Genomic DNA, 25,320 nt, shown 5'->3' on the forward strand with positions numbered 1-25,320 from the left:
CGTTTACATGCATTACGGTAATTGCTTACCATCAGGAATTAGCCTCCTAAATCTTAAAAAAAATCTTGCATCGCCTGAACGCAACTAGAGGCGGTATCGTCTTGGGTCGTCCCATTAGTTTTTCGTCAAGTTCTGAAATTAGTCCTATTCTGCTTGCGTCACTCATTCTACATTGAAAGCCACCGACGATTGTGACGAATGTAGCATGAGTGACGAAAGCAGAATAGGACTAATTTAAGAACTTGACGAAAAACGAATGGGACGACCCAAGACGATACCCTAGAGGCTACGTAAAAATAGTCCAACGAAAGATATCTGCCACAGGTTAAAATTATAAGCGTTGCCTTCACATGTACAGGTACAATCTTTTATCTGCTGCCGTAGTTATGTAAATATATACTATAAAACATGTCCTGTTTAGTAGTGTTATTGTTACGCGATTTGATTAGTGAATTGAAATGCATTTCGTGTAAGTATAAATGCGTAGAAGATGTCAATTAATCTATTATACTCGTAATATAATTATCGTTCTTGGATTCTCAATATGAAGCGATATCAAATTGCACAAATATTTTTCCTTTTTCTTATTTACACCCCTTTACAATTTTTGTTGCATTGTTACTTGGATGTAGTTGCTTATTAATCGGTTTGTAAAATAAGTATAAAAATGTTTTTAGTGTTAGGTATAGGTAGGCTTAAATTTCGGCCCAATACTGTCAAACGATTCGGTCCAAAATATTTGCCAAAATGAATCAAATATTAAAGTCAATAACGAAAAGGAATTGCAAAATCGACCAATAATAATATGTACCATGTAGAGGCTGAACTCAAACTTCTATGAAATTAATTATGACGAATAAATAACACGTTTTACTTGCACTGCGTATGCTATCAAAATCATTGCAGACTTTTCTTGGTCTAGCTCTATAGTTTGTATCTTTAGGTATTTAAAAATGAGTAAACAAAAACTACCCTCAAAGGGCTCTTAAGCCAGTTGAGGGTAGATGAGGACATTACATGATCAAATAATGTAGGTTATTTATTTAGTCGTATGGCATGCACAAAGAAGGACAATCAGAGTATGGCCTTGAGGTCGCTAAGCCAGACAACCAACTCAGGCGTGACTGAGTTCAAATCTTCAGGTGGTCCAGAGTACGAGTGAAGGGGACAGCGTTGGAATATATGGTCAGTGGTCTGCTCTTCCTGCCCGCATTCGCAGAGTGGAGAATCTTTCCAACCCCATTTGTGTGTTAGAGAATTACAGCGACCATGCCCGGTTCTTAGCCTATTTAGGCGACACCAAAGTTTGCGAGGGAGGTCAAACCCTTTTAGTTTTTTTGTCGGGTCGATTAAATGGGCGGCCAGCCCTGTTGTAGCAGGAGGCCATTCCGCTTTCCACCGGTCTGAGATATTGAAGTTGTTCAGAGTCTGGGCAGCAGAACACGGTGGGTTACGGGATTTTAATCGCTGGGGAGTTCAACTCCCCAGCGATAATGTAGGTTAAAGTCAGTGACAAATCCAGGTGGTTTTGTATATGGTTGGTTAATCAATAAATGTTATAACTACCCGAAAACGTACAAACTTTTAATATGTTTACTTTTATTTAAGTACCAAAAGATACAGAGTATAGGTTTGTCACTTTGTCAGTAAAGGAATTGGATATTTACAATTATAGTAAAGAGTTTGAGTAGCATTTAACTAATTGTAATAGCATTTTTGAAATACCACTTGGTGAGAATGCCATATAGACAAAAAATGGAATTGCCCCAATGTACCGAACATTGTGCAAAATTGGATCACGTTATACAAATAAAATAACTGTAACATATACCTAGGCATATAAGTTTTGATTTTTACTCATTGTCAGTCGCTTGTTTTTTGTAAGTATAATAAGGTCGAATTGTTGATTGCAAAGTTATTTAGTCATATTTCTAAATGCACTAGTCATATAAGTACCTAAATAAAGAGTAGCCTGGTGTGTACAGTACCTTACATTAAGAGATAGACTCCGTCTAAGCTAACTTTGCACGGATTTGAAAATAACAAAGTGAGGGAGTGCCACTATAAACGTAATATTTTCATAGAAAGTCATGTTAATTGTGACATTGCCTCACGTTATTGCAAATGCCATGTAGAGTTAGGGTGGTCTGACTCTACCTACGTTTCAAATATTGTAAATGGCATATTTTCTGGCGCCTTATGTTTTATCAATAATGATTCGTTTTCAATAGATTTATTTATAGGAAAACTTAAAATTAATTGATCATTTACCTACTAGTTTTCTTAGAAACATAAATAACTTTTTTCTTGAAAATTAATACGATGTTAATAATTTTATGAAAATTAAAGTTTGTTTATGTTAAAATAATTTTGAGGGTGTTTCCAGATTTTGTAAAACTCCTCGCTTCGAAAATCTAGTCTAATATGTTGAAAATTTTGAAACGCGCCTTCATGAGGAATAAAAGTTTTACATTTTTAACAAAGCGTTTTAATATTTTATCCTATATTATTTACCTGCTACACCTTAGAAAATCTAAAAATAGGTGCCAAAAATAGTGTTTTTTTTTTTCAGAGCGTGGCGAAATACCGAAAATAACTCAATTCTACGTCATGCGTCTACATTGCGTTTTGGCATTTTTTATTACCTCATAATTGGTGTTAGGTACCGGGTACCTAACCACCTATAGTTCGTTTTTTTTAGCATTAGAAAGAACTTGAAAGAAGATAGGCGATCTTGAAATGTGTTTTAATTGAAAAACGCTTTTTAAAAATCAGTAACTATTACTTATGAAAGCAGAAGAATATAAAAGATCGTATTAGATTAATAATTGTTACATATTTGCCATAAGTTATTTTTAAAATGTGTTTTTCAATTAAAAGACACATCAAGATTGTTTACAAAAACGAACTATAGGTACTATACCTAGATGAACATTTCAAATTGAACTGTGAGTTAAGTGGGCGTCGGACTTGCCCAACGAGGGTTCCGTACTTTTTAGTATTTGTTATAGCGGCAACAGAATACCTACATCATCTGTGAAAATTTCAACTCTCTAGCTATCACGGTTCATGAGATACAGCCTGGTGACAGACAGACAGACAGTGGAGTCTTAGTAATAGAGCCCCGTTTTTACCCTTTGGGTACGGAACCCTATTAAAAAGTACACGCTCGAGTCGCTCGACTTAATCATGTGTCCATTAGGTTTCGAAGTCTGCTCACTGAAAGGGCCCACTGATTACCAGTTCGCCGGACGATATCGGCCTGTCAGTTAAAAGCAAAATTTGACAGCTCCGAACAACTGAGAGGCTGATATCGTCCGGCGAACTGGGCAGTGGGCCCCTTAAGGGCCGGTACAGACGGACTGCAAATCGACTGTAACTTGTATGGGAACTGCACGCCAACCTTGCAGTTGGCGTGCAGACGGGGTCCGTCTGTATCAGCCCTAATGTTAAAACCGGGCAAGTGCGAGACGGACTCGCGCACGAAGGGTTCCGTACCATAATGCAAAAAAAAACAAAAAAAAGCAAAATAAAAACGGTCACCCATCCAAGTACTGACCACTCCCGACGTTGCTTAACTTTGGTCAAAAATCACGTTTGTTGTATGGGAGCCCCATTAAAATTTTTATTTTATTCTGTTTTTAGTATTTGTTGTTATAGCGGCAACAGAAATACATCATCTGTGAAAATTTCAACTGTCTAGCTATCACAGTTCGTGAGATACAGCCTGGTGACAGACGGACGGACGGACGGACGGACGGACGGACGGACGGACGGACGGACGGACGGACGGACGGACGGACAGCGAAGTCTTAGTAATAGGGTCCCGTTTTACCCGTTGGGTACGGAACCGTGAACACATAACCACGTGACGATTAAACAAATGCGAATCGCTCGAATATCTGCCTCGCTCCGGCTCAGAGTAATTGGTTTAGCTGCACCCCCCTATATAAGGGTAGGAGGGCGGACTAGCGCAGGAGTGGCGGCGCGCCAGCCTCAGCGTTCGTACGGTGAGTATTTTACGTTAAGTTTAGTTAAGAAAGTGATCAAAACACGGGTATATCGTCTTGGGTCGTCCTATTCGTTTTTCGTCAAGTTCTTAAATTAGTCCTATTCTGCTTTCGTCACTCATTCTACATTCATCACAATCGTCGGTGGCTTTCAATGTAGAATGAGTGACGAAAGCAGAATAGGACTAATTTAAGAACTTGACGAAAAACTAATGGGACGACCCAAGACGATACCAAAACACGCAACAATTATTCACGTACCAGGGGGCCGATTTTTGAATTTCGATCGCACGATTTCGTCACTCGAAAATCGGTGGAAAACGGCGAAATGCTAATTTTTGAAATACGTGCGATCAAGATTTGGAATCTAGTGGTATTGATCACTCGATTTCAATTCTATTATAATTAGACCGTAAAAAGTCTGCAGCGATTTTGATAGCCCACACAGTGCAAGTGTCATTTTAAACGTCAAACATCTATGAAATTATGACGTATAAATAACAGTTACACTGCGTGGGCTATCAAATCCGCTGCAGACTTTTATTGGTGCGACTATAGTAACTAGAATTTAAATGCCTAGTAGTGGAGTTACTCGTATTACTGAACGAAATACACGAAATCGAGCGGTCGAATTAAAAAAATCGGCCCCCTGGCCTCATTTAGACGGTGCAACAACTCGCATGCGTGTGCGTGTTTCATAACTAAATCATAACATTGCGTTATTTGATTGGTCGTCTGAATTTTGATGTATCTTCAATGGTCCGCAATGTAACTAAAATCACATGCACAGGAAATACAGGGCCACAGACAAGACATCCACCAGACTGAGCATAATCGCGCTACCCCCTCTGCCACGCATACGGTAATTTTACTCCATGTTCGAGTCGACAGCGTCTTTGTGTGACGTCCGTGTGTTTGAACGGACCAATCACGGCACGGGACTTCGCCCACCTCGTCCCGCGCACCCCCGCATTTTTGGCATCATCGGTTGCATCAAATAATTGCTCTAAACTCGGTCTAGAGGATTCCTAGTCTATGTACAGGGATAATTCTTTATTCTTTAAATAAATACAAGTATAAGTTTGTGTTATGCCAAAACACTTATATACTCTTATAATACGACATAGTCATAACTATAGGGCTAATCAGATGATGCAGTCGTAGGGTGGCTAAAGTAAGCTTCCCGGCAGAAAAATGCAACCAAATCGAGTTTGGGCTTCAGAAAGGGCATGAGGAGTATCTGAAATATAGGAGAAAAAGAAGAAACAAAGACAGAAAGAAGAAACAAAGGAAAAAGAGATACAGTAAATACTAACCCCCTTACTCATAAACGTTTACTACAGTTGACAAGTCGATAATATAAATCGTTTGTCCCTTTCCATCATACTAATACGTCGGGGTAAATAGGTAGTTAAAATGTATCGTGTGGTGTGCCTATAATGCGCCACTTGCTGCATATCCCACTAACCCGGGATTAAGCGGTTAAACCGTTAACCCAGTGTCAAATTATACTGGTAACCATGGTAACTCCAGGTTTAACCGGTTGACCCCGGGTTAGTGAAGTGGCGCTTACAGGGTGTAAAATAATCGCGATAAAAACCTGCATCAAAAGCAAAACCACAACTCTGCCCTGCTTATTGTATTTGCAGTACTTGCATGAAAATCATCGTTTAAATAAATAACTTATTCAAAGAGAACAAGATTAACAATTGCATGACATTTCAACTGCGATTACTGCATATGTTGTTAGCACGGCAGAACTTCTGACAAATACGTTTCGAATTCGATTTCAGCGTCATCTACATCTACTCATATCGTCTGTGGAATGGGTTAAGTAGGTAGGTTAACCTTTAGGACGCCAATGACCGATATATCCGCACCGCAGGTTCAACGCCAAAGACTGATTAATTGGTCACAGACCACAGAGCAACATAGACCTACGTGCATATGCATAAAGCTTCAAATTGAACTTTATGCATGTGCACGTAGATCTATGTTACTCTGTAGTCTGTGACCGATTAATCAGTCTTTGTCTGGCGTTTTGACACTTGGGTGACGTGGCGTCCGAGTGACAGCTTTTGTGTTTGACATGGCGTCGAAAAGGTTAAGTAGTTAAATAGGTTAAGTTCATTTTAATCCAACAACGGAGGGTCGTCGAGAATGTTTAATGTAGCCTAGCACCGTCCGTCCACTTGTGCGAGGCCCTTAATACCCGAATAGAATATGGGTATAGTCTTGGGTCGTCCCATTCGTTTTTCGTCAAGTTCTTAAATTAGTCCTATTCTGCTGTCGTGGCTTTCACTGTAGAATAAGTGACGAAAGCAGAATAGGACTAATTTAAGAACTTGACGAAAAACGAATGGGACGACCCAAGACGATACCAGAATATGTAGCAAATACGACCTTACTCGTAACTGTGCCCGAAAAAGTTCATTATTCTGCTAATAACTGTTTTATTAAACCACAACTGTTGAAAAAAATGTGCGCTGCAAATGTTCATGTACTTACAAAATACTCCCCTTTGATTAGACGATTTTGCCTAAAAATCTGAATGAAAATTATAGCTTTTTCTAGTTGGGAAAATAGAAAACACAAAACATTTATGTTTTGGCGTAGCTTGGGTAGAAGAAAAAAATAATTTTTTTTTGGGAAGAAAGTCGTGCGGAAGTACTCGCGTCAACCACCAAGACGGTTCACTAGGTCGTATCGAAACCAGTTCAAAACAAGAACATATTGTTGAATGAAAATAGAATTTCACGAATCGGTTGATAAATGCGACATGTAGAGAACATTTAAAACTTTCGCTAACACATACATATATATTAAATCACATTTACAACTGGGTCTATCGTGAATTTTTACCGACGTTTCGACACAGTTTCACTGGTAACTGATGTCCCAGCAAAATGTCAAAACAGATATTTGTGTAACTAATACCCAACGAAAAGTGTATGATAAAATCCGTCGCGATAGACCTGTTTCTAAATGTAATTTAATATGTAGAAAACAGAAGGACATCGGACAGACACACGAAATAATAGGTAGGTAACTAAGTATATAGCTGAAACGGAGACCTTCGCCTTAAATCGGCAAAAATAATGTAGGTGATGTGATGTCAAAAGTGACCCAAGATCTACTTCAAGGGGATGATATAGCAAAATGTTATGATGTTCATATACTTACGTTGGAATTATCCCCCGAAGTTTGCTTTGTCATTGTTGTTGGAAATGGCCTCGGTTCTCGGCCTGTTTGCCGTCTTTTGTTTTGATTAAGAACATACGCACCATCCTACTTTTGTATTGTAATAGGTCTTGGTCTTATTTTACATAATCAACCTCGCACAGTAAGCTCAATAAGACTTGTGTTGTGGGTGCTAGACGACGATATATAATATTTATATATAACTATATATTATATATATCGTCGTCTAGTACCTACTCACAACACAAAGCTAATATTGAGCTTACCGTGGGACTAGGTCGATCTGTGTAAAATAGTCCTACGATATTTAATATACCTATTTATATTTCTAACATACACAGATAGTATCCATAACTTAAAATACGCAAGTATTTATGATAAACACACACATAAAAAAATAGCCTTACTAGGATCAGGGCCCGCGCCGGGCCATCCTGCCGGCCTAGCCAGGGTTGCAATCGCTATCGCTACGACAACGCAACGAAAAGCTTTATGTCTCTATCACTCTTCCATATTAGGTGATATTAGTGCGATTTTGACAGTTGCGTTTCGATCGCTACGGAGCGTATCAGCGTAATAGCGGAAGCAGTTATAAAGTTGACCCAAAAAATTTTTATTAAGCTATGAGCTTCATCACATATGTTCCTTGAGTAATTCTAAGCATTTCAAACCTGGGAGCCAATAAGAAATGTGTGTCTAGTGTCTACTCGGATTTGTAATGGATTCAAACTTTCAACCCCTTTTTAACCCTGTTAGGGGATGAATTTTACAAAACGCTGAAATTACTTTTCCTGTCTTTTAATAATATCCCCAAATACAAAGATTCAAGTCCCGCGTTCGAAAATTTTTTTGATATCCATACAAACTTACAACTCCTTTTTCACCACCTTAGGGGATGAATTTTCAAAAACGCTGAAATTAGTTTTCTTGTATTTTAATAATATATCGTTTTACGAAGTTTCAAATTCCTAGCTTAAAATAAAACTTGAACCCCATACAAACTTTCATCCCCTTTTTAACCCCCTTAGGGGTTGAATTTCTCAAAATCGCTTCTTATCTCTTGTACACTTTATAAATGTAATCTAGTGTGCAAATTTCAACTTTCTATCTTTTGTAGTTTCGGCTCCGCGTAGCAAAAATCTCCAACCAAATTTTTCACCTTTTTACGTTTTTCTTGTAAAATTACTATGAAATTGAAAAAACAAATATCAGCAATGAATTCTACGTCTTTGGTTTATACGAAAATGATACCAAACTTGCCCTAGTACCCACCAGGATCAGAGTAGATTTTTTTTAAAGATGACGGATGGCGGCCGTCTTTGTACCCCACCCTCCCCCCCACTTCAGGCTAGAAATGCTTAGAATTACTCAAATATCAGATGTGATGAAGCTCATAGCTTAATAAAAAATTTTTGGGTCATGTATGGCAGCGTTACATAACTGACTCCAGTATAAGCGTTTGGCATCTTGGCTTCGCGGCCTGCTTCGTCAGGGCCACTACCGACAAGGCTAGAAGGCCGTTTAGAACATAGGTAGCTAAAGTTAAGTTTAGCACTACCTAAAGCTTGACCAGTTATATATGATCGTTGTCAAGAGGGCGCTGTAATTGTCATGTATAGGGTGACAGTTCAGTATAGTATGAAAAAATTAGTTCCAGTGAAATTCCGTAACATGGCGCGTGATCATATATGTATTACTGGTTAGGCTTTTAGAAGCTGAGTCTATGGATACTCATATCATTATCCCTAACTCAGACCTGTAGAACACACAACAAACAAAAGCCTACGTGTACAATTAAATTACCCGCGATAAGGTTATGTCATATGTGGGTGACGGACGGTGTCGTCAGGATTAGTTGTAGGGCTTCGCCGGTCTTAGTGTCGGTACGGCAACAGTCAAATGATATTTCTATAAATAAATTTAATGTAGCTATAATTTATTTAAGGCCCACTTGCACCATCCCACTAACCCGGGGTTAAGCGGTTAAACCTAATAACCTAATGTCAGATTGTACTGGTAACCATGGTAACTCCAGCACTCCATGTTTAACCGGTTGTCCCCGGGTTAGTAGAATGGTGCAAATGGGCCTAAGAATGTTAGATGGATGTTAGATGTGACCAGACATCGAAAATTTTATCGCATTTTCGGTGCAGCGGTGTGGTGTTAACGGAATTGCTATAAACAATTTCAACCCTAATGATTAATTAGCGTTAATTACGTTAATATTAATCTTGATTTACCATTTCAGTTGGAACAATCTATACCGATTCCGTTAACAACACTCCGCTGCACCAAAATGCTATAAAATTTACGATGTCTGGATGTGACTTATTTTCAGGCTGGTACCAATACAGTTTCAATCAAGTACGTTATCAATAGAGCAGATGAATCAAGGCGCCAAAAGTATTAAGGTGTATTCGGGTAATACCGAATGTCGGATAATTCCGAAATTCAGATGAAAATCACCCTTAATTCCATCATAATAAAAGTCTCTTTTCGGAATTATCCGACAGTTTTCGACATTCGGAATTACCCGAGTAAACCTTACTATCCTCTAATAACACATGAACAAAAACATAGAGATACATACCTCTACAGTACGCGTTCAAAAGTATCAATTATATGTGACGTCCCACTGGTAAAGGTACCTTAATATGGCGGTTGGCGCTTACGCTATTATTAACGCCGCTCTAATATTATTGCGGCGCTATGCGACGTAAGCGCCGGCCGCCATTAGGTACCTTTTTCCGTGGAACGTCAAATATGTATACTCTTAGCTCCACTTGCACCATCCCACTAACTCGGGGTTAACCGGTTAAACCGTTAACCTAGTGTCAATTGTACTGGTAACCATGGTAACTCCAGGTTTAATCGGTTAACCCAGGTTTATTGAATGGTGCAAGTGGCCCTTACTCTAATACTTTTAGAATTGAGGCTTATCTCTTTTGATAGACCTTTTTTTTTTGAGAATCTCAATATCTCTACTAATATTTTAAACGTGAATGTAACTCCGTCTGTCTGTTACCTCTTCGAGCTTAAACTGTTAAATGAATTCGATAAGTAAAGTAAATATTCTTTATTGCACCAATAATTATACATTTAGAACTACAAAGAAATTTTAATGAAACAATAGAACGCGGTAACAACAGGCGGTCTTATCGCTAAAAAGCGATCTCTTCCAGACAACCTTTGGATAAGTTTATTTGGAGAGAAAACTTACTATAGGTAACTGGTTTTCAAACACTTAAGTTTACTTAGTTTTTTCCATGGCACTATTGGCATTACTAACAATCTTAAAACACATCTATTTTTCTTACATCACCCTTTCAATCCGCACTTGAAACCGTCTTCAGTTTCAGTCCCTTAAAAATATACTTAAACATTATGATCCTGTGAAAACATTCTCAAAATGGCGTACCTATTACGTTTCCAAAATGGCGGATATTGTTTCAGTGACCGCTGAAGGGGCGTTCTGCGCTCTACATCATGGGGGACAAAAAGGATTTGGAGAGCGTAAGTTCTAGTTTTTATCTTTTTATTTGACTTTAATGGTTTTTTTTTGAAGTATCAAAGAGTTAGGTTACACGGACCCTATTCGGAAAATAAAATACAGGTACAGCAGAAGTACTATTTTTGACCACCTTTGTATAGGGTAAGATGGTTGAAACCGGATCACTCCATTTTCTAAAGCCCCCTCCAGACTATGCGCGTGAATCGCGGGCGAAGCCGCGAACGCGAGTGTGGAGTCGATTTCGCTGTCCGCGAAAATCGACGCCACACTCGCGTTCGCGGCTTCGCGCCGCGATTCGCGCACTAGTGTGGAGGAGGCTTAATGCTCGAATCTCGAGTAAAAATCTGTGATACAAAATATATTTGATTTATGTTTGTTCATAGAGTCTGGCTAGCCAAAATTTGTTGACAGATATTTCGTTGTTGTATCACCAATTGTCTATGATTTTAAAAAAGCCAAAAGTCAGTTGTCAATTTATGTCATTCATTCAAATTGTTTGCCGTTTATAAGGGGCTTATTTTAAATAATATTAATAATTTCTATACTGAGTGAGGTTCGCAAACTATTATTCAAGCTCGTAAATAATTACGACAATGTGCGAAGTCGACGTGTAGCGTTGTATAACGAAAAACTGCAATGTTTACAACTCCTAACCAAATGTAAACAAATTAGGAGGTTGGTGCTCTATAAATATTTTGATACTTTAAGTACTAGTTCTAACATTTGCCTATTACTTTGATTAAGTACGTGAATTTATTAATGCCTGAATCTCATAAATAGGACAAGTGTATAAAGAAACGGATAAACTAAAAGTTCTGAAAAATATCTATAACATCTAAATATTGGAACGTAAACATATGTGTTTGTCGATGACTGTACTTTAAATAGTGGTAGAAATTATGTGAGCTGACTTTGAGTGCACGTAAACGTTTATTTAACTTATTTTAGTGTCCGACCGAAACATGTTTTTTTGCCGAAACCGAAACCGAAACCGAATGTTCGGCTTTGGCTCTAGTTTCGGCCGAAACCGAAACCGAAACCGAAACTTTTGTAGACTTGATAAAATCGTTGAAAAATGTCATAAAACCGCTTTTATACACATATTATGGGGCTGTCAACACCGAATGTCCTTGAAATTGATGTTACTTAAGCAGTTTTTTTAAGAAAATTACTAAGACCAAGATAATTCTGCAATGATTTTGATAACACACGCAGTGCAAGTGTTATTTTAAACGTCAAAACTTCTATGAAATTATGACGTATCAATAACATTTGCACTAGTTGCACTGCGTATCAAAATCATTGCAGAATTTTCTTGGTCTAACTCTATTCAGTCACCAGTCAAGCTAACATGTAGATACAGGGTCAACCAAAACACCAACCAAAAACGCGAGCGCAGCGAGCGCGAAATATTTTGTTAACAATATCGCAAGGGCGGGTACCGATCTTCACCTGGGCCTAAAAGTCCGAAGTGCCCCAGTGAGGCGAACTTTCATGCGAAGTCAAAGCCGTGCTTCAGGCTTCAGGCTAAGTACCTAGTTGAGCACAGACACCAAACAATGTCCATTGTATTAAAAAACAAGACCGCAGTTTCGTCGACGTTCGACGTTCGACGAAGCAAAAGTTTTTCGAAACTTATTTACCTACGAAATATCATTTGATATTTACTATTTGCTTTTCGGTGAAGGAAAAACATCGTGAGGAAGCCGAACTAGTCCCGATAAGGCCTAGTTAACACTCTGGGTTTGAAGGTCAGTCTGATGGCAGTCGCTTTCGTAAAAACTAGTGCCTACACCAATTTTTGGGATTAGTTGTCTATTGGACCCCAGGCTCCCATTCCCATTGCCAGGGCTCGGCAAAAATTCCGGGATTACGCGAGGAAGATGATGACTTGATGAGTTTTCTTATGCCCAGGGCCCAGTAACATGCGACAGTGCTATCTCATTCACTCCGATACAATTAGACAGTGTGCGCGTTATAAGTATTGACAGCCTCTTAAGACTGCGTCGGCCGTCCAGTGGCGCCCTCATTAGTGGAATTGTGTTTTATAATAAACCAATTAATTTCTGTACCTATACATGAATCAGTATATGTAGATATTAATATTGTTGTCCTACTTATTCCCCAACTTTTGGCCTTTGTCCGAAGTACCATTTCGTAAGTTTCGGCCCGGCCGAAAGGTTCGGCCGTTTTTTGGCCGAAACCGAAACTACAGCCGAAACATGATTTTTTGGCCGAAACTGGCCGAAACCGAAACCGAAACCGAACCTTCGGTCGGACACTAACTTATTTTATTAGGCACAGAATATTAAAAATATTGTCTAGTATCAAAACTATAATTCCTACTACACAAAGTGTGACCAGCCCAAGATTTTTTGAATTTCCCGCCAAAAATTTAGGTAAAATTTCAGTAGCCAGACTCTAAACATAAATCAAATATATTTTGTATGTATGTATGTATTTGTATTGGAGATATAATTTATACAAGTTATACTTCATAATCTAAATTTCTTACCATTCAGTACCAGTAACGCTTTCAAAGAAAAATGGGAATTGACTCACTGTGCACCAGAGGGTGGGTACACTCAATCACCCGGTGGCCTACTAAAATGTTCGCTGCCGAGTTTTACCACTTTGATCACATTATGATGTATAGGGGGACCCCGCGCTCGAATGCTCGGGGGTGCGGCCGATGATGGAGCTGCCGACGCTGCCGAAGGCCCTCACCTATGAGGAGAAGAAGTATCTTCTGGCGGTGGAGCGGGGAGACATGGCCAATGTCCGGAGGTAAGTCATCGAACCAAGTAGCGACACGACTTTGCCAACCCTTTGAAAATTGTTATATATTAAAAATTTTATATTAAAGGAAAAAATCGAAAAATTTACGCTTCTGTCAGGACTTGAACCCGCAATCTCCGCAATCCGTGCGTTAGCTCTAACCAATTAAGCCACGGAAGCCTACCAGAATCTCGCGAGTCTTTTTATTCCTTCCCTTATGTTCCAATCAGCACCGTTGTCCCGGCATTTTGCCACGGCTCATGAGAGCCTGGGGTGCGCTTGATAATTAATCACAAGAATTAGCGCAGGCACAAGTTTTTACGAAAGCGACTACCATCTGACCATCCAGCCCAAAGGGGAAACTAGGTCTTGTTGGGTTTCCTCACGACGTTTTCTTTCACCGAAAAGCGACTAGTAAATATGAAATGATATTTCGTAGGTACATAAGTTCCGAAAAATTCATTGGTACCTACGAGCCGGGGTTTGAACCCGCGACCTCCGGATTGCAAGTCGCATGCTCTTACCGCTAGGCCACCAACCCTTTAGTTCCAATAAGCCGACATAGGTAATCGTTCCCACGGAATATTTAAGAATTTTTCGTACTGACGACGAATGAAACGTTAAGTATACACCTACATAATTTCATTAAGTCATCAATATGATGGAAATGTTAGGCACGGATAGTATTCGTTAGCTTCAGAAGAACGCAGCTCCTTTACGAGGCGCCAGGAGTTTTAATTTCAATTAATGTCTATTTATCCTTCTACTTATCTAACTATTTAATCTGTCATAGAAATAGAAGTGTCGGCTGCCTCGACCCGGCGACCTTCTACATATCTAAGGATTTTTTAATTCCTAGGATCCTACAGCGAGCCCACCGTCAGAAGAATGTAGACGTGAACTGCGTGGATTCCCTCGGCCGCGGAGCTCTGACCCTGGCCATAGACGGGGAGAACATGGAGATGGTGGAACTCCTGGTGGTCATGGGCGTGGAAACGAAGGATGCTCTGCTGCAGGCCATTAACGCCGAGTTTGTTGAGGCGGTGGAGCTGCTGCTGGAGCATGAGGAGCTTATTTATAAGCCTGGTGAACCATACGTACGTATATAAAACTTCCAACTGAAGGATGACTCACGCTAGACCGGGCCTGGGCCGGAGCTTCTGGCGCTTCGTTTTCTATGGGAAGAACCACGTGATCACCGATTAGTTGCCATAGAACATGTCGGATGCCTCGGCCCGCCTAGCGTGCGTCATCGTTAAAACTACCAACCAATGATACCTACGCCTTTGTAAAGAAACACAGACGCAAGGGACGAGACATGGGGACAGTGGATTTGCTTCTAGCCACTTGACCGTCCGACGATAGCATAGTATCCGAAAAAAATATGCTCTTAACCGTCCGCGGGAACCTTACTATCCAAAGGGGTGGAAGAAAGAATTCATTTCAGAGCCATCTAACGGAATATTTCGGCATTATTTACTAATTCTCTTGATGCGACAACGTAGCCTAACTAAATAGTTAGCTCTAAAAAAATTTAGATGGCAGTGTAGTTATAATTTTTGTAAAAAGTTGTGAATGCGCTGCGCGGGGCGTCCGTCGCTAAAAAACCCCGGACGGTTGACAGGAAAACTGTCTCGCGGGCCGGACGGTTGAGTGGCTAGAATATGTTCATAAGAATAAGAATAAATTTTATTATAAATACTCATCAATATCATCAAACCTGCCTTGTCATTTTAAAAGCCTTGGTTTTTTATGAGCGCAGGTACCCACGCTATTCCCAACTAAGGTAAATGTCGCGTCCCTAAAATAATAATGACTAATGGAGTGTAATTTGATTTGACTCCTGTGGCCTATTTTATAAAGCTACAAGTTACAATTTACAAGCGGAAGTCTCTTTCTAACCCTATGTGTTAGAACGAGACTTCCGCTTGTAAATTGTAACTTGTAGCTTTATAAAATAGGCCACTGGGGTCCTGAATTTTAACAAGCTTGTTTAGTCAAGGGTATAATAGGCTTTATCACCTACTTTTGGACTTTAAGTTCACATGTTAACAAATACTAATCAGCGCTTGAGAAATGATCACAAACACTTAAAATGTTGATACGTTTAGTTTCTTTTGTAGATTAACTCTTAGTCTACAATTTTTCTAAAACAGAGTTGGCAGAAAGTGGACCCGAATACGGCCATGTTCACGCCGGACGTCACGCCGCTGATGCTGGCAGCTCACAAGAATAACTACGAGATCATCAAGATCCTTCTGGACCGCGGAGCCACGCTGCCTGACCCTCACGACGTCAGGTAGGCAGATACTATACTCTGTATCTTTAGGTATTTTAATAAAAGTAAACAAAATCTACCCTCAAATAGCTCCTTAAGCCAGTTGAGGGTAGATGAAAACATTACACGATCGAATAATGTAGGTTAAAGTCAGGTCGTTTAGTTACAGATTCAGGCAGTTTTGAATTTGGCCGTTTAACCAATAAATGTTATAACTACCCGAAAATTTCTCGGTTCTTGCTGTGATTTTCGGTTCATCACTCAAGGACCTTTCCGCTTTAGCAGCCACTGAGTAATTAAAAATACTATTTTTCGCAGATGTGGTTGCGACGACTGCATCCGCGAGTCATCCGAAGACTCCCTCCGGCACTCTCTGGCGCGACTAAACGCGTACCGCGCCCTGGCCTCTCCATCTCTCATCGCGCTTTCTTCCACCGACCCTATCCTCACAGCCTTCCAACTCTCGTGGGAGCTCAGGAACTTGGCTTTTGCTGAACAGGTTGGTTTGTGTTTAATACACCCTTGAAAATATTGAACACCTAATTAGCTTCTTGAGTTTCACATGAAACGTGGCTTTCGCTGAACTGGGTCTCCTTTAGACTTCGTTTGTCATGGCAAATAAGATTGCGTTTGGACATTTACTTGAGGGAAAATGCAAACCTCCATGACACTTGCTTATTCTTTTCAAGCTTGGCCTTGGCCTAAAATCCACGCCACGAAAAGATTAAAAGGAAATGTTTGTAATCTTCCAACCAAAATCGTCATTGAAATAATTCTGGCATGCACAACAGTTAGGTTAGATTTTCTGACCGATTAAATAGTTAAAAGATACGATGGCCCGGGTACTCATGCTAAACGTAACCAAAATCAAGTAAGAAGCTTCACACAAGTCAAGTCATAGGTATGTTAAAAAGGTATCCGATAATTTCTTGACATAAATTCGGCAGTCGTGAATCCTCCGTTGTTCCTACAGGAAAGCAAAGCAGAATACCTCGAGCTCCGCCGGCAAGCGCAGCAGTTCGGGGTGGACCTCCTGGACCAGTCCCGCAGCTCGCAGGAGCTGGCCATCATCCTGAACCACGACCCCGACGAGCCGCCCTTCGCGGACGGCGAGCATATGAAGCTAGCAAGGCTGGAGCTTGCCATCGACTTTAAGCAGAAAAAGGTACTTGATTGTGTCAGTCTTTAAAATTTTTCAAAAAAGATCAACATGTGATTTCACTAGCGTAGAATTAGATCAGCAGTTCTCAAGCGGTATTCATCAAAGTTATTAACGAATAAAAGCCTGACGAGGAGGTTTTATTTTTTTTAAGTTGATTATACTATACAAAATGTTTTGTACCTAATACAACTTTATTGGTTATTGGACACTTTGACTCCGTTGGCTCAGCAACCTAAAATGAGACTTGGCTTCCGACACAAGACAGCGTCACTTTTCTCGGTCCTGTGCGACCTCCCGCTTATTGTTGACTCGAAATTCGCGCAGATCCGCCTCTACCATATCGCACCAGCGATACCTGAGGCGTCCAATAGGACGTCTTCCTACTGGGCGGCCACGTATGCCAGGTATGGCGGTATACTACGTACGTCACAAACTTAATCTCTTTTTCAGTTCGTAGCTCACCCAAACATCCAGCAGCTCCTAGCGTCGCTCTGGTACGAGGGGGTCCCAGGATTCCGTCGCAAGACAGCCATGGAGAAGATCAACATCATCTGCCGCGTGGCGATGCTCTTCCCCTTCTACTGTTCACTGTACATGGTGGCTCCGAACTGTGCCACTGGCAAACTGATGAGGAAACCTTTCATGAAGTTCTTGATACATGCGTCTAGTTACCTGTTCTTTCTGCGTAAGTATAGTTCTGTAAATGTGTAAAGGATGACTCACGCTAGACCGGGCCGGGGCCGGGCCGGAGCATTCGGTAGTGGGGATTCGGTAGTACCTTCGGACAAACTCGGTATTGCTCCGAGCATTAGGGTTGGCACCACTTGACGTCCTTTTGGGTGCACGGCCACAGATAAGGTAATAACTTGAATTTTGTCAACCCTAAATAGCCGAAAGGGATAGTGCTATACATTAGAAAGAAATAACATGATTCGTCCCTGAATCGCTGTCAAACTTCGGTTTTGTAGAAAGTGTCTGTACGGTAGTACTATTATTTATTCTGTGCTTTCGGTGTTTCTTTTTCTACGGAGCCACGTGACCACCACGTGATCACCGATCAGCCGTCATAGAATATGAGATGTCGGACGCCTCGGCCCGGGCACAGCCCGGTCTAGCGTGAGTCATCCTTAAGTGAGGGAAAGAGAGAACGGAATATCCTTGAGATTAAGCTAATGTTCAATGAACTTCAATCAATTCAGTAATTGATTAATTCTTCATCGTGTTCAGTAGTGGTTGCTACTAATGACGATGGTTTCATTCAATCACTTTGTTTCAGTAATTTTGATCCTGGTATCACAAAGGGCTGAAGTGCAAGCGATACAACTGTTCGGTCCAGAGTGGATGGTGAAAGAGCTTGAAAAAGAACTGCTGAAGCAGAGAGGAAACGGACCGACATACTTGGAACTCGTCGTTGTGGTCTATGTTCTTGGTAAGACTATTTCCTTTTCCGCTATCCAGTAGTCCTATAGTTCGTGTTTTAGCATTAGAAAGAACTCCATAGAAGCAAGCGTGCAGTTTTTATCAGGCTCTTTAATTGTTAATAATTATTGAATTATCTAATGTAGCGTCAATACATATAATTCACTTCAAATTATTACCGCTAAAAGTGCCGGATTTGGAACCATAAGCGTACTTCTGCGAAGTTCTTTCTAACTAAAAGAAGCTATACTTCGTCCGATTTACAAAAAAGGAGATCGTACATCTTTTTCTAACTACAGACAGACCTATTGCAATATTATCCAGTATCGATAAAATTATGGAAAAATGTATAACTGATCAGCTTAGTCCCTATCTTAGTAAAAATAATGTCCTAACTCCCAGTCAACACGGTTTAAAAAACTTGACTAAATAATAAAAAAGTAGTATTAGCCGTATTCTTTGATTTCAAAAAGGCGTTCGATACTTTAGAATCGAACACCTTATTGAAGGCTATGCACGAGTGCGGAGTGAGCGAGCCGCTGAACACATGGTTCCGCGACTATCTCACCTCGCGCTCCTACAAAGTCAGAGTCGGGAACTCCTATAGTCGTGAGTGTGCCGTGGAGTGTGGGGTGCCTCAAGGCTCGGGCTGTGGTCCTGTTTGCTACTTGATGCACGTTAACAGCTTGTGCGGTGTGCTGCAGCATTGCTCAGCGCACATGTTCGCAGATGACCTATGCGCCCTGCGCGCGGGCACTGACCTTGAGGACACTTTTCGTCTAATGCAGGAAGACATAAACTCAGTCGTTAAGTGGTCTCACGACAATGGAATAGTTCTCAACTCTAATAAAACCAAGTTCTTATTAATTCACTCACCATACTTACCAATTAAGAATAACACTTCCAAATTATATGCCCATACTTTCCATTGCTTTCACCTAAACAACTATAACTGTAACTGTGAACCTATACAACAAGTAGAATGTATTACTTACCTTGGAGTCAAAGTAGACGAACACCTCTCCTGGTCATATCATGTTAATTTTATTTATGAAAAACTTAGAGTATTATTAGGTAAGTTCTTTCACTTAAAATTCAAAGTTCCTATTAGCACTCTTAAATGTTTCACTTGTATGTATGTGTCACTTGTAGATTCAATACTGAGTTATGCTCTTGACAGCTATGGGCTCACAACTAAGACCAATATCGATAAATTAAAGAATATGCAGATTAGATTTTTAAAATTACTTGTCAGCCATAAAACTAAACTCAAATGTAAAGGTAACTACAGACTTCTTTTCAAAATTTGCAATATTTTACCGGTCAGTTTAAAACATAAATACTTATAGCCTGACAAGTTCTTTTTTAGCCCTGATATAATGTCGCTACAAACAGCTTACATATAGCAACAATACGTGTACGTCATGAATAGTCGGGACAGTGTGTATTGGCATCGTGCAAGAGCGAGTGAGGTATACAATTATGTACATGTGAGTTGTAGAAGTATGTTTCCCAATCGAAACCCAATCGAAAGAGCATGTTTAGTTGATAATTAAGTATGAATAATTTACCTATCCGCCATAATTTGATTCTAAATATTCGACCTCCGTATATATATTTACCAGATTCAGTCACTCGTGGTGGTAATGGCTCATTCTTATAATAAATATTTTTGATTATAGCACTAAAGACGCCTTAAATGAGAAAAATAATAATTTAATAATTAATATTCATATTTAGTACAAAACTAACCAGTTTATTACAAACTCACTATGAAAATCAGTACCCGTCATGTCAACAAATAATTTCACAACATTGTTTAATGGAATGCTACTGAATCCCGTATCCTTTTTCTGTCGCAAGTATTTTAATGTATTTAAAATTATTTGTTTAGCATCGGTGTGAATTTTTTTGGGCATTTTGATTGCAAAATCTATTATTATCCTGAAATATTTACAATCATTTTCGATTTGTTTACATCGGTGACATTCAATGACTTTCAATGTCGGATGTCAAACAAAATAATTGCCATTAAAATAAATTAGTTCCATCGAAAATCCGCAACGTGGCGAGGGCTAAAAAGGAACTTGTTAGGCTTTACTTGCGGTCAATAACCATAGTTACCAAGAGCCTAACTCAGCTGATTCCTTAACACCAGTTAATCATACATATACATCACAAAGGCTGTGACTTCAGGTAAACTATCCGTTCCTAGAATTAATAATTACTACGGGGATAGAACACTTAGGAAAATAATTCCATACTTACTTAATAGTTTGCCTAAAGCCATAAGACGTGAAAATAATAAGCCTAAATTTAAAACTATGTTAAAAAAACACTACCATAATAAAATAATATATTGTAATAATTTAAACATTAAGTACATACAAATTAAGTTAATAACTAGAGACTGATGACCCCGCAGTCAAACTCACTGATGAGTTTTGCGGGGCTATGCCTATCTTTAAGAATATCTTGTATTTTATTAAATAAATAAATAAAAAAAAAAAAATGCTAAAAAACGAACTATAGCACAAGAGCGGCGCGACAGTATCTCGGCCGCGAGATAGACTAGCCGTCCATTTTCTATTTTGTATGGGTTTCGAAATAGGTATTTCATTTGTAAATTAAAGCTTCCTTTATTTCATGTGAAATATTTCTGAAATTACCCTACGCTCTTCTAACTTTTTGGAAACTTTCGGCAACTTGCACATCTGTAGCCACCCCATCAAATTATTGAATTTTCAGGATTTATTTGGGAAGAAACACATGAGATCTTCACAGATGGCATTCGCGCGTACCTCCGAGACATGTGGAACTTCATCGACTTCACACGCAACTTCCTCTATGTGACCGTGGCATTGCTCCGGATAGCGGCCTATCTGCAACAGGTTATATTTAAATTCAATAAGTTTTACGATTACGAGTAGGTATAAAAATTTTGAAGACTTGGGGCTCGTTTTCCAATTTGTATTCCACAATTGTTTATGCTTTATTTAGGATAACCAACAGATAATACCTCTTACATATTCTTAAATCTATACACCTATTGGCAGACAACTACCTACCGCAGGTTGATTTCAGTGTCAAGCGTAATGATGTGCCGTACCTGTTGTAAAAAAAGATCGTCAAACTGATAGCCGTAAAAAGTGACGTGAGTTCCAACGAAAAATTCTAATGTAATTATTAGTAGTACTTTCTGAATCAAATGTATTTTGTAACAGATCACGGAGATCAAGAGGGATCCGCAAACCAAGTTTATACCTAGGGAGCAGTGGGACGCTTTTGACCCACAGTTGATCGCTGAGGGGCTGTTCGCTGCTGCTAACATTTTCAGGTACCTATTCAATTATGTCCATCCCTGTTCCTGACTGCATTATGCAGTGTGATCCTATGGATCCTACCTACAGTCAGCAGCAAATAGATAGTGTATCCCAAAATGGCCAAATTCCTATATCGTAACACACCTTGTACCGATATACTTGGAAACTTTGGCCATCACTATCTGTTTGATGCTGTTTGTACCTGTACAAAATTTTGGGAAAAGAACTCTCTTTCTTCTTCAAGCATTCAAAATTCAAAATTCGTTTATTTTGTACAAGGTTTTTCCTAAGTGTCGAATCCTCCTTTTAAGTTTGGCACTTGTGTTAGGAGGTATTCGCTCTTTCATACAGTGGTGAAGTTAAAAAATGTATTTAACAATATTAAAACTAGAACTAGGTGTAGGTAACTTCTTATCTTAATTTTGAGAATTTGTCTAACACTGGGATTTGTTCGGGTCTGGCAAATGCGTCATTCGCGAAACGCACTGCGCACCCGCTCCATATCGTACAGTCGCCATCAGATATATCGGAGCGGCCAGGGTGTTCACAATATCTGAACACGCGCTCTAACGCCCTGACAATAGGGGCGTGTTCAGATATTTGTGAGCACCTTGGCCGCTCCGATATATCTGATGGCGACTGTACCGTCAACATAATACACGCGATCAGTTAGCGACCTGTTCGCGGCGGGTTGGCCAGATGCAGAGATTTTCCAAATCGAAAAAAAAATAGCGACAGACTGTTTATTATGATGTCGGAAAAAAAATTGGCTTGTAATAAGTTGTTCGAATCATGATCCTATCCTTGAATAATTTTACGGTTTAGACTCACTTGTACGTAATACACGGCCGTCGTGAAAGCTGCTCGCACTGTTAGTGCTTGAAAAAGGATACCTAGGCTCTCCGAAACATGTCGCGCGAGTGACTAAAAACAACTAACATTGTTACATTGTACATGTCTCACAACAGTTTAAATTCGATGATCCTATCCCTTAGTGCTCTGAAGCTGGTGCACCTGTTCTCCATCAACCCTCACCTGGGGCCGCTGCAGATCTCCCTGGGCCGCATGGTCATAGACATCGTCAAGTTTTTTTTCATCTATAGTCTCGTGCTCTTCGCCTTCGCTTGCGGTAAGTTAGGGCTCAATTTGACGATGTGAGAACTCGCATGCGAGTTTAATTACATTGCGGTTTTTGATCGGTCGGTTGAATTGGACGTAACCAAAAGTCCGCAATGTAACTAAACTCGCATGGGAGTTCGTGCGCCTTCTAAATCAGCCCTTATTGTGTTTCTTTATAGATATATTGGTTGTGACAAATACGAATTCTTGCGGTTAGTTAAATTATAAATATTCTGGCTGAAAGGTCTCCAATCTAATGAACTAGAATAACAATATAGTAATAGTTTGATTAGAGCTAAAAAGATATTCCACGTGTAAGTATTGGCCCTTGACCAACTCAACTGTGCAGCGTGCAATGAAATACTTATTATAATTCCGTGCAAGAGGTTTGAGTAAGGGTTCTATTTTGGGTTATAGTTTATTATATATACATAGTATAATATAGCTAAATCAAAACATTATTTGCATGCCTAGATTATTGGCCAAATGGCCAAATATGCTAATCTCGCAAAATTGCACGTTAACCTTATTTCTGCACCTACCACATTTCTAAGAAATTTATATTTCTATTTCACTAGTTACCACCAAGTTGTTACAAGAGGTAGCTGAGAATTTTTTCAACTTTAGAAGGACAAGAATCAAGGACACATTTTTATTTATTTATTTACGTTAGAGATGCCTTAGGTACGCAATTATGATGCTAGTATATATGTATTGCTTAATTTTACCGGCACATAGGTCTTAACCAGCTTCTCTGGTATTTCGCGGACCTGGAGAAGAAGAAATGCTACGTCCTCCCCGGGGGTCTACCGGACTGGGACAACGCCGGGGACTCATGTATGAAATGGAGGAGTTTCGGAAAGTAAGAGGTTTGCCTTAGGCTAGCATACATTACATACATACATACATCACTGGCTCAGTGACCCAAAGAGGATCTTGGCCTCTGACACAAGAGAGCGCCACTCTGTCCTATTGATTAGGCCAGCATAATCAACTTGCATTTCCTTTGTTCATTCGGAGTCACATAATGCTTTATCCCTAAGTTAAGGCTGTCTTTGCACTGAAGCGGAGATGAGAGGTGACGTGCAGGAATCAACCAGCATTGGTTGTCATCCAGCGGGGTGGAGACATGATGTGGATTACAAGCAATGCTATTGGTTAATTTGCGCATGTTTCTACTCATCTCCGTTTTAGTGAGAAGGCTGCCTAATTAAATGGGGTATGAAATAATAGTGAACTATTTGTACGAAAATAATAAATATTATATATTTATACGCGATTACCTGATAAGGAATCTGCAAGGATTGCCTCTTAATAAAATTCCATTGTTGGCTACTGCTGTTCACATCGTAGTTACTGCAAACGTAGTGGTTATATTCTCTTTGGCCGCTAACCCGAATTTTATGAGCATTACTCATACTCATACTCATACTCATTCTTTATTGGTAATAGGTAATTACATGTCAGCTTACATAACTAGTACAAATAACATTAAAAATTAAAATTAAATACATTAGCTACTTGCGTAGATTTCTATTTTTATCATTAATATTTCGAAGTCAGAAATTCTTCTATATTATAGAACGACCGCTCAACAAGCCAAGCTTTAAGTTTATTTTTAAAAATTAACAAACTAGGTGCGTCTGTTATTACTGTTGGTAGATTATTATACACAGAGGGGCCCATGACGTGTATAGTTTTTGCCGTCTTTGCTAAGCTTCGGGGCACTGCTGCTAGTTTATGCCCGTATCGTGTAATACGGTCGCTGTTGTCACCCCGCCTGTGGTATTTATCTAAATTCTCTCGCGTGTATGAGGCTATTTGCAGTATCAAGAGACCTGGCAACGTGATAATCCCTAGGTTGGTGAAGTGAGGCCTTGCAGACTCGTACCATGGAACTCGAGCAATAGCCCTTATAGCTCGTTTTTGGAGCCTAAATACACGTAGCCAATCGGCCGCACGTCCCCATAGCTCAAGCCCGTATTGAACGATGGACTGTATGCTGGCGAAGTAACAGCTGCGGCCTGCCTGAAGCGGAAGTACTGTCATCAGCCTGCCAAGGGCGAAACATGCCTTTCCCAATTTGCCGCACAGGGAATTAATATGACTCTCCCATGTTAGGCTTTGGTCTATGTGGAAGCCCAAAAAGGAGGTACTTTTAACCTGGTCTATGGTGCCGCCGGCGAGGCCTACATGCAACGGACGGCGCTTGCGCCCAGACAAATCAAACTGGATGAAATGCGTTTTGGTTAGGTTTAGTATGAGACCGTTTTGTTCAAACCAGTTCGAAAGTTGTCCAGCTACTAGGTTTAGCTTCGATTCTAGTTGATCGATGCTTGGGGCAGTTACAATTGCCGCAACGTCGTCCGCGTACATATAGACCTCACCTTCACTGACTGCCATAGGTAGATCATTAAGTAAGATGGAGAATACCACATTTGACAGGGACGATCCCTGGGGGACGCCGATGGCGGCCGACAGGCCGTGTGAGTTCAAGGTTTCATTATTTAGGGTTCATT

General features: G+C 39.9%; 1 protein-coding gene across 1 annotated transcript in view; it reads left to right on the forward strand.

Moving 5' to 3' along the window:
• The first annotated feature begins 3,983 nt into the window (after positions 1–3,983).
• Positions 3,984–25,320, forward strand: part of LOC134670808 (transient-receptor-potential-like protein) — a 75,726-nt gene continuing 54,389 nt past the window's right edge. Inside the window, exons 1-13 of the mRNA XM_063528630.1 lie at positions 3,984–4,010; positions 10,665–10,724; positions 13,379–13,509; positions 14,360–14,597; positions 15,657–15,799; positions 16,097–16,277; positions 16,752–16,943; positions 17,391–17,625; positions 18,217–18,369; positions 21,108–21,250; positions 21,584–21,696; positions 22,678–22,811; positions 23,540–23,663. Of these exons, the coding sequence (XP_063384700.1) occupies positions 10,698–10,724; positions 13,379–13,509; positions 14,360–14,597; positions 15,657–15,799; positions 16,097–16,277; positions 16,752–16,943; positions 17,391–17,625; positions 18,217–18,369; positions 21,108–21,250; positions 21,584–21,696; positions 22,678–22,811; positions 23,540–23,663 (1,814 nt within the window). The 5' untranslated portion in view covers positions 3,984–4,010; positions 10,665–10,697. The remainder of the gene's footprint in view (positions 4,011–10,664; positions 10,725–13,378; positions 13,510–14,359; positions 14,598–15,656; positions 15,800–16,096; positions 16,278–16,751; positions 16,944–17,390; positions 17,626–18,216; positions 18,370–21,107; positions 21,251–21,583; positions 21,697–22,677; positions 22,812–23,539; positions 23,664–25,320) is intronic.

The sequence above is a fragment of the Cydia fagiglandana genome, chromosome 14 (genome assembly GCF_963556715.1).
Source record: "Cydia fagiglandana chromosome 14, ilCydFagi1.1, whole genome shotgun sequence".
NCBI lineage: Eukaryota > Metazoa > Arthropoda > Insecta > Lepidoptera > Tortricidae > Cydia > Cydia fagiglandana.